We start from the raw sequence: 15416 nt of genomic DNA, 5'->3' as shown, positions 1-15416 counted from the left end.
CAGACTAGGTCTATACTGCTCCTACATGGTGTAACAATACATCATATAGATGTATATAATGAACAGACTAGGTCTATACTGCTCCTACATGGTGTAACAATACATCATATAGATGTATATAATGAACAGACTAGGTCTATACTGCTCCTACATGGTGTAACAATACATCATATAGATGTATATAATGAACAGACTAGGTCTATACTGCTCCTACATGGTGTAACAATACATCATATAGATGTATATAATAAACAGACTAGGTCTATACTGCTCCTACATGGTGTAACAATACATCATATAGATGTATATAATGAACAGACATAAATGTAGAATAATGAACTAGTGTTCCACATTTTATTTCTATTCAGATAAAATTACGCTGCATTAATAAAATCCTTATTACAATCAGCACCAGTTTTATCTGACATGGTGGAATAATACTGATGGAAACAGTCATGAGGTAGTGAATGTTTTTCATGTCAACAACTTATCAATGTTACCAGAACATCACATTTTCATACACCTTTAGCTTGAGGACTTTACTATACAAATTAACTAAATGAAACACAAGTAAATTCAAAAGGTTTCAATGTTGGAATCAAGAAATGCACATGCTATGAATCTAGTTCATCATTTACATTTAGCAATATCCAAATCATGTAATCAAATTCATTTTGCAATATCCAATCAATTTCAATCAAATTCATTTAGCAAAAGCCTAATCTTATATATCAAATCAAAGTCTATAGGTTTCAAGGTTAGAATCAAGAAATGCAAAGTTCCATTCATCTATATAATAATTTACATTTAGCAATATCCAAATAATATAATGAACAACTGAGGGTGTATACCTGTAACCAATGCATTAAAGTTCATAACCAAAACAAAATACACATTTTATAGTATTTAATCTGATTTTTAATCTGATTTTTAATCTGATATGATCAGGCCTCGAGGTGAAAAAACCAAAATATGCCTATTTTTGAGTAAGAATTCATATAAACAAAATGTTTTCATGTGGCATAAACAAAAACACAAATTGTCAGTTTAAAAAATAAGTCAGAACACAGTCACTCAATTCTCTCGTGTGATTTCAGGTTCTTTGACTGGGAAATTGTCCTTCCACACAGAGAGAGAGCAGTGGTGGGGCTTTTTTCGTGTGTGTTCTCTTATGCTCCTTCAGGCTCCTTAACCAGGTAAAACTCTTTCCACACTGGGAGCAGTGGTAAGGCTTTTCTCCTGTGTGTATTCTCTCATGCCTTTTCAGGCTAGCTAACACGGTAAAACTCTTTCTACACTGGGAACATTGGAAAGGCTTTTCTCCTGTGTGTGTCCACTCATGAGCTTTTAGGTCCCCTACTCGGGAAAATCTCTTTTTACACTGGGAGCAGTGGTAAGGCTTTTCTCCTGTGTGTATTCTCTCATGCTCTTTTAGATGCCATCTCTGAGTAAAACCGTTTCCACAATGGGAACATAGGAATGGCTTTTCTCCTGTGTGTATTCGCTCATGCCTTTTCAGGGTAGCTAACACGGTAAAACTCTTTCTACACTGGGAACATTGGAAAGGCTTTTCTCCTGTGTGTGTCCACTCATGCTCCTTCAGGCTCCCTAACTGAATAAAACTCATTCCACATTGGGAACATTGATAAGGTTTTTCTCCTGTGTGTATTCTCTCATGCTGTTTTAGGTGCCCTATCTGAGTAAAACTGTTTCCACACTGGGAACATTGATAAGGCTTTTCTCCTGTGTGTATTCTCTCATGCACTTTTAGATACCCTCTCTGAGTAAAACTCTTTCCACACTGGGAACATTGATAAGGCTTTTCTCCTGTGTGTATTCTCTCATGCCTTTTCAGGTTAGCTAACACGGTAAAACGCTTTTTACACTGGGAACATTGGAAAGGCTCTTCTCCTGTGTGTGTCCACTCATGAGCTTTGAGGTCCCCTGATCGGGAAAATCTATTTTCACATTGGAAGCAGTGGTGTTGTCTCGCTGGTTTGGGCGTCTCTGGGTCTGGTTCCGCTGAAGGGCTCTTCCCGCTGTCAGAGTGAGAGTCTGGTCTCTCTCCTGCCAAAGACAAACAGAGTATTTAGTTAAACAGAGACTTGAATGAAACCTCCACATGATAAAACTGTCTTCCTATGATGTTTAACCTAGACTAGATCCCTAAATAAAATAGCAGAGCTTGTCATCACAGAGTGGCTGTAGTGCTTTGTACACTGGGTAAATCCATTTGAATTCAATACATTTTTGACAGCATCCCTTTTGATTTAAAAAAAGCTTTCCTTACATGTTTGCCTATGGAAGAAGTGGTAAGAAAGTGACTTTTTGTAACTGAAAGCCAAAACATTCATGAGATAAAGGTGCTCGAAGTTGACTCTTTTTGCAAACCCCACCATGCAATGAACCATCCATCGTCTTCATCACTGGAAAATATTAACGGTTGAGTTTGAGATAATTTAAAAGCTTCCAAACAGGGTGGTCAAACTATTTGATTATTTCTTGAGAAAAAAGTGTTTTAATAAAGGCCTGATTGGTGTCACTTTTGCCCCAATCCCAGCTAATAAACCTGACCCCAATAATCAACTAATCATGATGTTCAGTTTAGAATGCATTTAGTTTAATCAGCTGTGTTTGCTAGGGATGGGGGAAAAGTGTGACACCACTCCGTCCCCGAGGACTGGAGCTGCCCGTCCCGGATTCAAAACAACACATATTTTCAAGTCAACATTCTCTGTTCAGCCACGACACCACCCTGTAAAATAGGATCTAAGCCTTAACTTACTGTATGGGTCTAAGATACAACATACTGTATGGGTCTAACAACATACTGTATGGGTCTAAGATATAACGCACTGTATGGGTCTAAGATACAACATACTGTATGGGTCTAAGATACAACATACTGTATGGGTCTAACTACATACTGTATGGGTCTAACAACATACTGTATGGGTCTAACAACATACTGTATGGCTCTAAGATACAACATACTGTATGGGTCTAACAACATACTGTATGGCTCTAAGATACAACATACTGTATGGGTCTAACAACATACTGTATAGGTCTAAGCTACAACATACTGTATGGGTCTAAGATACAACGTACTGTATGGGTCTAAGATACAACATACTGTATGGGTCTAAGATACAACATACTGTATGGGTCTAAGATACAACATACTGTATGGGTCTAAGATACAACATACTGTATGGGTCTAACAACATACTGTATGGGTCTAAGATACAACATACTGTATGGGTCTAAGATACAACATACTGTATGGGTCTAACAACATACTGTATGGGTCTAAGATACAACATACTGTATGGGTCTAACAACATACTGTATGGGTCTAACAACATACTGTATGGGTCTAAGATACAACATACTGTATGGGTCTAAGATACAACATACTGTATGGGTCTAACAACATACTGTATGGGTCTAAGATACAACATACTGTATGGGTCTAAGATACAACATACTGTATGGGTCTTAGATACAACATACTGTATGGGTCTAAGATACAACATACTGTATGGGTCTAACAACATACTGTATGGGTCTAAGATACAACATACTGTATGGGTCTAAGATACAACATACTGTATGGGTCTAAGATACAACATACTGTATGGGTCTAAGATACAACATACTGTATGGGTCTAAGATACAACATACTGTATGGGTCTAAGATACAACATACTGTATGGGTCTAAGATACAACATACTGTATGGGTCTAAGATACAACATACTGTATGGGTCTAAGATACAACATACTGTATGGGTCTAAGATACAACATACTGTATGGGTCTAAGATACAACATACTGTATGGGTCTAACAACATACTGTATGGGTCTAAGATACAACATACTGTATGGGTCTAAGATACAACATACTGTATGGGTCTAACAACATACTGTATGGGTCTAACAACATACTGTATGGGTCTAAGATACAACATACTGTATGGGTCTAAGATACAACATACTGTATGGGTCTAACAACATACTGTATGGGTCTAAGATACAACATACTGTATGGGTCTAAGATACAACATACTGTATGGGTCTAAGATACAACATACTGTATGGGTCTAAGATACAACATACTGTATGGGTCTAACAACATACTGTATGGGTCTAAGATACAACATACTGTATGGGTCTAACAACATACTGTATGGGTCTAAGATACAACATACTGTATGGGTCTAAGATACAACATACTGTATGGGTCTAACAACATACTGTATGGGTCTAAGATACAACATACTGTATGGGTCTAACAACATACTGTATGGGTCTAAGATACAACATACTGTATGGGTCTAACAACATACTGTATGGGTCTAAGATACAACATACTGTATGGGTCTAAGATACAACATACTGTATAGGTCTAACAACATTCTGTATGGGTCTAAGATACAACATACTGTATGGGTCTAACAACATACTGTATGGGTCTAAGATACAACATACTGTATGGGTCTAACAACATACTGTATGGGTCTAAGATACAACATACTGTATGGGTCTAAGATACAACATACTGTATGGGTCTAAGATACAACATACTGTATGGGTCTAAGATACAACATACTGTATGGGTCTAAGATACAACATACTGTATGGGTCTAAGATACAACATACTGTATGGGTCTAAGATACAACATACTGTATGGGTCTAAGATACAACATACTGTATGGGTCTAAGATACAACATACTGTATGGGTCTAAGATACAACATACTGTATGGGTCTAAGATACAACATACTGTATGGGTCTAAGATACAACATACTGTATGGGTCTAAGATACAACATACTGTATGGGTCTAAGATACAACATACTGTATGGGTCTAAGATACAACATACTGTATGGGTCTAAGATACAACATTCTGTATGGGTCTAAGATACAACATACTGTATGGGTCTAACAACATACTGTATGGGTCTAACAACATACTGTATGGGTCTAAGATACAACATACTGTATGGGTCTAACAACATACTGTATGGGTCTAAGATACAACATACTGTATGGGTCTAAGATACAACATACTGTATGGGTCTAACAACATACTGTATGGGTCTAAGATACAACATACTGTATGGGTCTAAGATACAACATACTGTATGGGTCTAACAACATACTGTATGGGTCTAAAAACATACTGTATGGGTCTAAGATACAACATACTGTATGGGTCTAAGATACAACATACTGTATGGGTCTAACATACTGTATGGGTCTAAGATACAACATACTGTATAGGTCTAAGATACAACATACTGTATGGGTCTAAGATACAACATACTGTATGGGTCTAAGATACAACATACTGTATGGGTCTAAGATACAACATACTGTATGGGTCTAACAACATACTGTATGGGTCTAAGATACAACATACTGTATGGGTCTAACAACATACTGTATGGGTCTAAGATACAACATACTGTATGGGTCTAAGATACAACATACTGTATGGGTCTAAGATACAACATACTGTATGGGTCTAAGATACAACATACTGTATGGGTCTAACAACATACTGTATGGGTCTAAGATACAACATACTGTATGGGTCTAAGATACAACATACTGTATGGGTCTAAGATACAACATACTGTATGGGTCTAAGATACAACATACTGTATGGGTCTAACAACATACTGTATGGGTCTAACAACATACTGTATGGGTCTAAGATACAACATACTGTATGGGTCTAAGATACAACATACTGTATGGGTCTAAGATACAACATACTGTATGGGTCTAAGATACAACATACTGTATGGGTCTAAGATACAACATACTGTATGGGTCTAAGATACAACATACTGTATGGGTCTAAGATACAACATACTGTATGGGTCTAACAACATACTGTATGGGTCTAACAACATACTGTATGGGTCTAAGATACAACATACTGTATGGGTCTAACAACATACTGTATGGGTCTAAGATACAACATACTGTATGGGTCTAAGATACAACATACTGTATGGGTCTAAGATACAACATACTGTATGGGTCTAAGATACAACATACTGTATGGGTCTAAGATACAACATACTGTATGGGTCTAAGATACAACATACTGTATGGGTCTAAGATACAACATACTGTATGGGTCTAAGATACAACATACTGTATGGGTCTAACATACTGTATGGGTCTAAGATACAACATACTGTATGGGTCTAAGATACAACATACTGTATGGGTCTAACATACTGTATGGGTCTAAGATACAACATACTGTATGGGTCTAAGATACAACATACTGTATGGGTCTAAGATACAACATACTGTATGGGTCTAAGATACAACATACTGTATGGGTCTAACAACATACTGTATGGGTCTAAGATACAACATACTGTATGGGTCTAACAACATACTGTATGGGTCTAAGATACAACATACTGTATGGGTCTAACAACATACTGTATGGGTCTAACAACATACTGTATGGGTCTAAGATACAACATACTGTATGGGTCTAAGATACAACATACTGTATGGGTCTAAGATACAACATACTGTATGGGTCTAAGATACAACATACTGTATGGGTCTAAGATACAACATACTGTATGGGTCTAAGATACAACATACTGTATGGGTCTAAGATACAACATACTGTATGGGTCTAAGATACAACATACTGTATGGGTCTAAGATACAACATACTGTATGGGTCTAACAACATACTGTATGGGTCTAAGATACAACATACTGTATGGGTCTAAGATACAACATACTGTATGGGTCTTAGATACAACATACTGTATGGGTCTAAGATACAACATACTGTATGGGTCTAACAACATACTGTATGGGTCTAAGATACAACATACTGTATGGGTCTAAGATACAACATACTGTATGGGTCTAAGATACAACATACTGTATGGGTCTAAGATACAACATACTGTATGGGTCTAAGATACAACATACTGTATGGGTCTAAGATACAACATACTGTATGGGTCTAACAACATACTGTATGGGTCTAAGATACAACATACTGTATGGGTCTAAGATACAACATACTGTATGGGTCTAACAACATACTGTATGGGTCTAACAACATACTGTATGGGTCTAAGATACAACATACTGTATGGGTCTAAGATACAACATACTGTATGGGTCTAAGATACAACATACTGTATGGGTCTAAGATACAACATACTGTATGGGTCTAAGATACAACATACTGTATGGGTCTAAGATACAACATACTGTATGGGTCTAACAACATACTGTATGGGTCTAAGATACAACATACTGTATGGGTCTAACAACATACTGTATGGGTCTAAGATACAACATACTGTATGGGTCTAAGATACAACATACTGTATGGGTCTAACAACATACTGTATGGGTCTAAGATACAACATACTGTATGGGTCTAACAACATACTGTATGGGTCTAAGATACAACATACTGTATGGGTCTAACAACATACTGTATGGGTCTAAGATACAACATACTGTATGGGTCTAAGATACAACATACTGTATAGGTCTAACAACATTCTGTATGGGTCTAAGATACAACATACTGTATGGGTCTAACAACATACTGTATGGGTCTAAGATACAACATACTGTATGGGTCTAACAACATACTGTATGGGTCTAAGATACAACATACTGTATGGGTCTAAGATACAACATACTGTATGGGTCTAAGATACAACATACTGTATGGGTCTAAGATACAACATACTGTATGGGTCTAAGATACAACATACTGTATGGGTCTAAGATACAACATACTGTATGGGTCTAAGATACAACATACTGTATGGGTCTAAGATACAACATACTGTATGGGTCTAAGATACAACATACTGTATGGGTCTAAGATACAACATACTGTATGGGTCTAAGATACAACATACTGTATGGGTCTAAGATACAACATACTGTATGGGTCTAAGATACAACATACTGTATGGGTCTAAGATACAACATACTGTATGGGTCTAAGATACAACATACTGTATGGGTCTAAGATACAACATACTGTATGGGTCTAAGATACAACATTCTGTATGGGTCTAAGATACAACATACTGTATGGGTCTAACAACATACTGTATGGGTCTAACAACATACTGTATGGGTCTAAGATACAACATACTGTATGGGTCTAACAACATACTGTATGGGTCTAAGATACAACATACTGTATGGGTCTAAGATACAACATACTGTATGGGTCTAACAACATACTGTATGGGTCTAAGATACAACATACTGTATGGGTCTAAGATACAACATACTGTATGGGTCTAACAACATACTGTATGGGTCTAAAAACATACTGTATGGGTCTAAGATACAACATACTGTATGGGTCTAAGATACAACATACTGTATGGGTCTAACATACTGTATGGGTCTAAGATACAACATACTGTATAGGTCTAAGATACAACATACTGTATGGGTCTAAGATACAACATACTGTATGGGTCTAAGATACAACATACTGTATGGGTCTAAGATACAACATACTGTATGGGTCTAACAACATACTGTATGGGTCTAAGATACAACATACTGTATGGGTCTAACAACATACTGTATGGGTCTAAGATACAACATACTGTATGGGTCTAAGATACAACATACTGTATGGGTCTAAGATACAACATACTGTATGGGTCTAAGATACAACATACTGTATGGGTCTAAGATACAACATACTGTATGGGTCTAACAACATACTGTATGGGTCTAAGATACAACATACTGTATGGGTCTAAGATACAACATACTGTATGGGTCTAAGATACAACATACTGTATGGGTCTAAGATACAACATACTGTATGGGTCTAACAACATACTGTATGGGTCTAACAACATACTGTATGGGTCTAAGATACAACATACTGTATGGGTCTAAGATACAACATACTGTATGGGTCTAAGATACAACATACTGTATGGGTCTAAGATACAACATACTGTATGGGTCTAAGATACAACATACTGTATGGGTCTAAGATACAACATACTGTATGGGTCTAAGATACAACATACTGTATGGGTCTAACAACATACTGTATGGGTCTAACAACATACTGTATGGGTCTAAGATACAACATACTGTATGGGTCTAACAACATACTGTATGGGTCTAAGATACAACATACTGTATGGGTCTAAGATACAACATACTGTATGGGTCTAAGATACAACATACTGTATGGGTCTAAGATACAACATACTGTATGGGTCTAAGATACAACATACTGTATGGGTCTAAGATACAACATACTGTATGGGTCTAAGATACAACATACTGTATGGGTCTAAGATACAACATACTGTATGGGTCTAAGATACAACATACTGTATGGGTCTAACATACTGTATGGGTCTAAGATACAACATACTGTATGGGTCTAAGATACAACATACTGTATGGGTCTAACATACTGTATGGGTCTAAGATACAACATACTGTATGGGTCTAAGATACAACATACTGTATGGGTCTAAGATACAACATACTGTATGGGTCTAAGATACAACATACTGTATGGGTCTAACAACATACTGTATGGGTCTAAGATACAACATACTGTATGGGTCTAACAACATACTGTATGGGTCTAAGATACAACATACTGTATGGGTCTAACAACATACTGTATGGGTCTAACAACATACTGTATGGGTCTAAGATACAACATACTGTATGGGTCTAAGATACAACATACTGTATGGGTCTAAGATACAACATACTGTATGGGTCTAAGATACAACATACTGTATGGGTCTAAGATACAACATACTGTATGGGTCTAAGATACAACATACTGTATGGGTCTAAGATACAACATACTGTATGGGTCTAAGATACAACATACTGTATGGGTCTAAGATACAACATACTGTATGGGTCTAACAACATACTGTATGGGTCTAAGATACAACATACTGTATGGGTCTAAGATACAACATACTGTATGGGTCTTAGATACAACATACTGTATGGGTCTAAGATACAACATACTGTATGGGTCTAACAACATACTGTATGGGTCTAAGATACAACATACTGTATGGGTCTAAGATACAACATACTGTATGGGTCTAAGATACAACATACTGTATGGGTCTAAGATACAACATACTGTATGGGTCTAAGATACAACATACTGTATGGGTCTAAGATACAACATACTGTATGGGTCTAACAACATACTGTATGGGTCTAAGATACAACATACTGTATGGGTCTAAGATACAACATACTGTATGGGTCTAACAACATACTGTATGGGTCTAACAACATACTGTATGGGTCTAAGATACAACATACTGTATGGGTCTAAGATACAACATACTGTATGGGTCTAAGATACAACATACTGTATGGGTCTAAGATACAACATACTGTATGGGTCTAAGATACAACATACTGTATGGGTCTAAGATACAACATACTGTATGGGTCTAACAACATACTGTATGGGTCTAAGATACAACATACTGTATGGGTCTAACAACATACTGTATGGGTCTAAGATACAACATACTGTATGGGTCTAAGATACAACATACTGTATGGGTCTAACAACATACTGTATGGGTCTAAGATACAACATACTGTATGGGTCTAACAACATACTGTATGGGTCTAAGATACAACATACTGTATGGGTCTAACAACATACTGTATGGGTCTAAGATACAACATACTGTATGGGTCTAAGATACAACATACTGTATAGGTCTAACAACATTCTGTATGGGTCTAAGATACAACATACTGTATGGGTCTAACAACATACTGTATGGGTCTAAGATACAACATACTGTATGGGTCTAACAACATACTGTATGGGTCTAAGATACAACATACTGTATGGGTCTAAGATACAACATACTGTATGGGTCTAAGATACAACATACTGTATGGGTCTAAGATACAACATACTGTATGGGTCTAAGATACAACATACTGTATGGGTCTAAGATACAACATACTGTATGGGTCTAAGATACAACATACTGTATGGGTCTAAGATACAACATACTGTATGGGTCTAAGATACAACATACTGTATGGGTCTAAGATACAACATACTGTATGGGTCTAAGATACAACATACTGTATGGGTCTAAGATACAACATACTGTATGGGTCTAAGATACAACATACTGTATGGGTCTAAGATACAACATACTGTATGGGTCTAAGATACAACATACTGTATGGGTCTAAGATACAACATACTGTATGGGTCTAAGATACAACATTCTGTATGGGTCTAAGATACAACATACTGTATGGGTCTAACAACATACTGTATGGGTCTAACAACATACTGTATGGGTCTAAGATACAACATACTGTATGGGTCTAACAACATACTGTATGGGTCTAAGATACAACATACTGTATGGGTCTAAGATACAACATACTGTATGGGTCTAACAACATACTGTATGGGTCTAAGATACAACATACTGTATGGGTCTAAGATACAACATACTGTATGGGTCTAACAACATACTGTATGGGTCTAAAAACATACTGTATGGGTCTAAGATACAACATACTGTATGGGTCTAAGATACAACATACTGTATGGGTCTAACATACTGTATGGGTCTAAGATACAACATACTGTATAGGTCTAAGATACAACATACTGTATGGGTCTAAGATACAACATACTGTATGGGTCTAAGATACAACATACTGTATGGGTCTAAGATACAACATACTGTATGGGTCTAACAACATACTGTATGGGTCTAAGATACAACATACTGTATGGGTCTAACAACATACTGTATGGGTCTAAGATACAACATACTGTATGGGTCTAAGATACAACATACTGTATGGGTCTAAGATACAACATACTGTATGGGTCTAAGATACAACATACTGTATGGGTCTAAGATACAACATACTGTATGGGTCTAACAACATACTGTATGGGTCTAAGATACAACATACTGTATGGGTCTAAGATACAACATACTGTATGGGTCTAAGATACAACATACTGTATGGGTCTAAGATACAACATACTGTATGGGTCTAACAACATACTGTATGGGTCTAACAACATACTGTATGGGTCTAAGATACAACATACTGTATGGGTCTAAGATACAACATACTGTATGGGTCTAAGATACAACATACTGTATGGGTCTAAGATACAACATACTGTATGGGTCTAAGATACAACATACTGTATGGGTCTAAGATACAACATACTGTATGGGTCTAAGATACAACATACTGTATGGGTCTAACAACATACTGTATGGGTCTAACAACATACTGTATGGGTCTAAGATACAACATACTGTATGGGTCTAACAACATACTGTATGGGTCTAAGATACAACATACTGTATGGGTCTAAGATACAACATACTGTATGGGTCTAAGATACAACATACTGTATGGGTCTAAGATACAACATACTGTATGGGTCTAAGATACAACATACTGTATGGGTCTAAGATACAACATACTGTATGGGTCTAAGATACAACATACTGTATGGGTCTAAGATACAACATACTGTATGGGTCTAAGATACAACATACTGTATGGGTCTAACATACTGTATGGGTCTAAGATACAACATACTGTATGGGTCTAAGATACAACATACTGTATGGGTCTAACATACTGTATGGGTCTAAGATACAACATACTGTATGGGTCTAAGATACAACATACTGTATGGGTCTAAGATACAACATACTGTATGGGTCTAAGATACAACATACTGTATGGGTCTAACAACATACTGTATGGGTCTAAGATACAACATACTGTATGGGTCTAACAACATACTGTATGGGTCTAAGATACAACATACTGTATGGGTCTAACAACATACTGTATGGGTCTAACAACATACTGTATGGGTCTAAGATACAACATACTGTATGGGTCTAAGATACAACATACTGTATGGGTCTAAGATACAACATACTGTATGGGTCTAAGATACAACATACTGTATGGGTCTAAGATACAACATACTGTATGGGTCTAAGATACAACATACTGTATGGGTCTAAGATACAACATACTGTATGGGTCTAACAACATACTGTATGGGTCTAAGATAGGAGAAAACTGGGAGGGTTTTATCGGGAGGCTCATTTCAAACAACCACCTTGCTTCCCAACATCCCGTGACTCAAGAGTTGTGTTTATTTTAATGGTCGAGTAAGAGTTGGTCACCATCTGGATGTCACAGTGACTTACCAATTAGTTCCTTCCGCTTTCAAGACAACTGGGGAATCGGTCATTCTGACATTTCCGACTTGAACACTCATAGAAACATTTCCTTGGTTTCCCCACTTGGAAAATATCGGAATCGACCAACAGGAAGCTCTACACAACATTTACGTCATTTAGCAGACGCTCTTATCCAGAGCGACTTACAGTTAGTGAATATATATATATATATATATATATATATATATATATATATATATATATATATATATATATATATATATATATATATATATATATATCGATTCCCACGGGGGGCCAGTATAAAAGATACAACATACTGTATAAAAAATAAATATATATATATATATATATATATATATATATATATATTTTATACTGGCCCCCCGTGGGAATCGAACCCACAACCCTGGCGTTGCAAACGCCATGCTCTATCAACTGAGCTACATCCCTGCCGGCCATTCCCTCCCCTACCCTGGGCCATTCCCTCCCCTACCCTGGACGACGCTGGGCCAATTGTGCGCAGCCCATGAGTCTCCCGGTCGCGGCCGGCTGCGACAGAGCCTGGATTCGAACCAGGATCTCTAGTGGCACAGTTAGCACTGCGATGCAGTGCCTTAGACCACTGCGCCACAACAAACTTCCATACACTTTAACTATGAGGTTCCGAAGTTCTCTTGAAAGCACCAACACATTACTGATTTCAGGAGCTGGAAGACGAGCCATGCGAACGACCATTACACCTAATAAAATGCCAAATCGCCGGTGTTCGAGGTGCATGCCGGCCTGAGGTGCTTCCCACTGGGCAGCTGTATCACGGTGTCGCCGGCGGTAGTTAACGTGGCCAAATGTTTTCCTCCAAGTTGTAAGCAGCACAACAGCCTGCACGGCTAGTCTGTGTTTCACTGTGTCCTTAGCCCCGGCCTGCCGAGCACTGCTTTACGCCGAGGGAATGTAGCTAGCTGGCTAACCTCGTCCCCACACTGCGTGGAAGTGTCTGGGAAGGAGATTACTAGCTAGCTAGCACAAGCTAGTGTAGCCAGAGAGGAAGAGAGAGAACAAACTCACGGGAATATCTCTCCTTCCAGCAGGTGGAGTTTTTGTATGGAGGTCAATGAGCTGGTCCAGGTTGGTCAACAAAATGAATGGCTTACGTGCTACGTGATGTTTACTTGATCGAATAGAAGTTTCGTAATGCTTAAGTTGTTCTGAGTGTACTGATAAGTAGGACACGTGACATACCGACAACTTTGAGAAAAAACACTATAGGAGATGGCTTTGCAAATTCATAACATGATGCTAGTAGCATAGCATCTCTCTCCATTGAATTGACGAGCGAACTCCAAATATCCAAAGTGAAAAACACATTTAAGGCGGTACTTACTGGTGTTAATCAGATCTCCTATCTCCTTCACTTCATCTTTCAATGTGACAGTTATCTCTCCCTCCTTCTTCACTCCAAAAACTGCATCCTCCTCTATCTCTTCCTCCTCTTCTTTCACTCTGAACGCGTCTTCCTCTTCTTTCACTGTAACATCCTCCTCCTCTTTCACTCTGAACGCGTCTTCCTCTTCTTTCACTGTAACATCCTCCTCCTCTTTCACTCTGAACACGTCTTCCTCTTCTTTCACTGTAACATCCTCCTCCTCTTCTTTCACTCTGAACGCGTCTTCCTCTTCTTTCACTGTAACGTCTTTCTCTTCTTCTTTCACGGTAACAGCCTCACCCTCTACTTGTTTTTGTATTGTAACATCCTCCTCTTCCTCCTCCTCTTTCACTAGAGCTTCTTTCTCCGTCCAGCAGACCTCCTCTTCTTTAGCAGGAGGAGAGTAGCTTAGTGAGCTCATGGTCGGGGATGTTAGCTAGCTAGGCTAGTGCTAACTTAACAAGCCAGCTAGCTGACTAATAACAACTTAATATTAAATCAAATAGGTTAACAAGTAGATACGACCGAAGTGTGTTTAAAACACAGTAGCTAATATACACCGAAAGCGTCTAGTGCTTGAAACTTTCGGCTGTTGGCTAACCAGATACGGAGGTGGTTGACTGTTGCCTCCCGTCCACTAGATTATACGTCACGCTTTCAGCATCGCCTGAAAGACACACATCGCCAT

General features: G+C 37.8%; 1 protein-coding gene across 1 annotated transcript; it reads right to left on the bottom strand.

Moving 5' to 3' along the window:
- Positions 1 to 384: 384 nt before the first annotated feature.
- LOC311117839 (uncharacterized protein) lies at positions 385 to 15149 on the bottom strand (the record flags this gene model as incomplete). Its single annotated transcript, XM_084192748.1, has 2 exons — positions 385 to 2067; positions 14687 to 15149. 2 exons carry the CDS (start codon positions 15147 to 15149, stop codon positions 1094 to 1096), a joined length of 1437 nt encoding a protein of 478 aa, XP_084048874.1. The 3' UTR covers positions 385 to 1093.
- Between the last annotated feature and the right edge of the window lie 267 nt (positions 15150 to 15416).

The sequence above is a fragment of the Coregonus lavaretus genome, assembly GCF_964263955.1.
Source record: "Coregonus lavaretus genome assembly, contig: HAP1_SCAFFOLD_448, whole genome shotgun sequence".
In the NCBI taxonomy this organism is placed as follows: domain Eukaryota; kingdom Metazoa; phylum Chordata; class Actinopteri; order Salmoniformes; family Salmonidae; genus Coregonus; species Coregonus lavaretus.
Note: the sequence above shows the minus strand (reverse complement) of the source record. Positions and strands in the feature narration are given on the sequence as shown.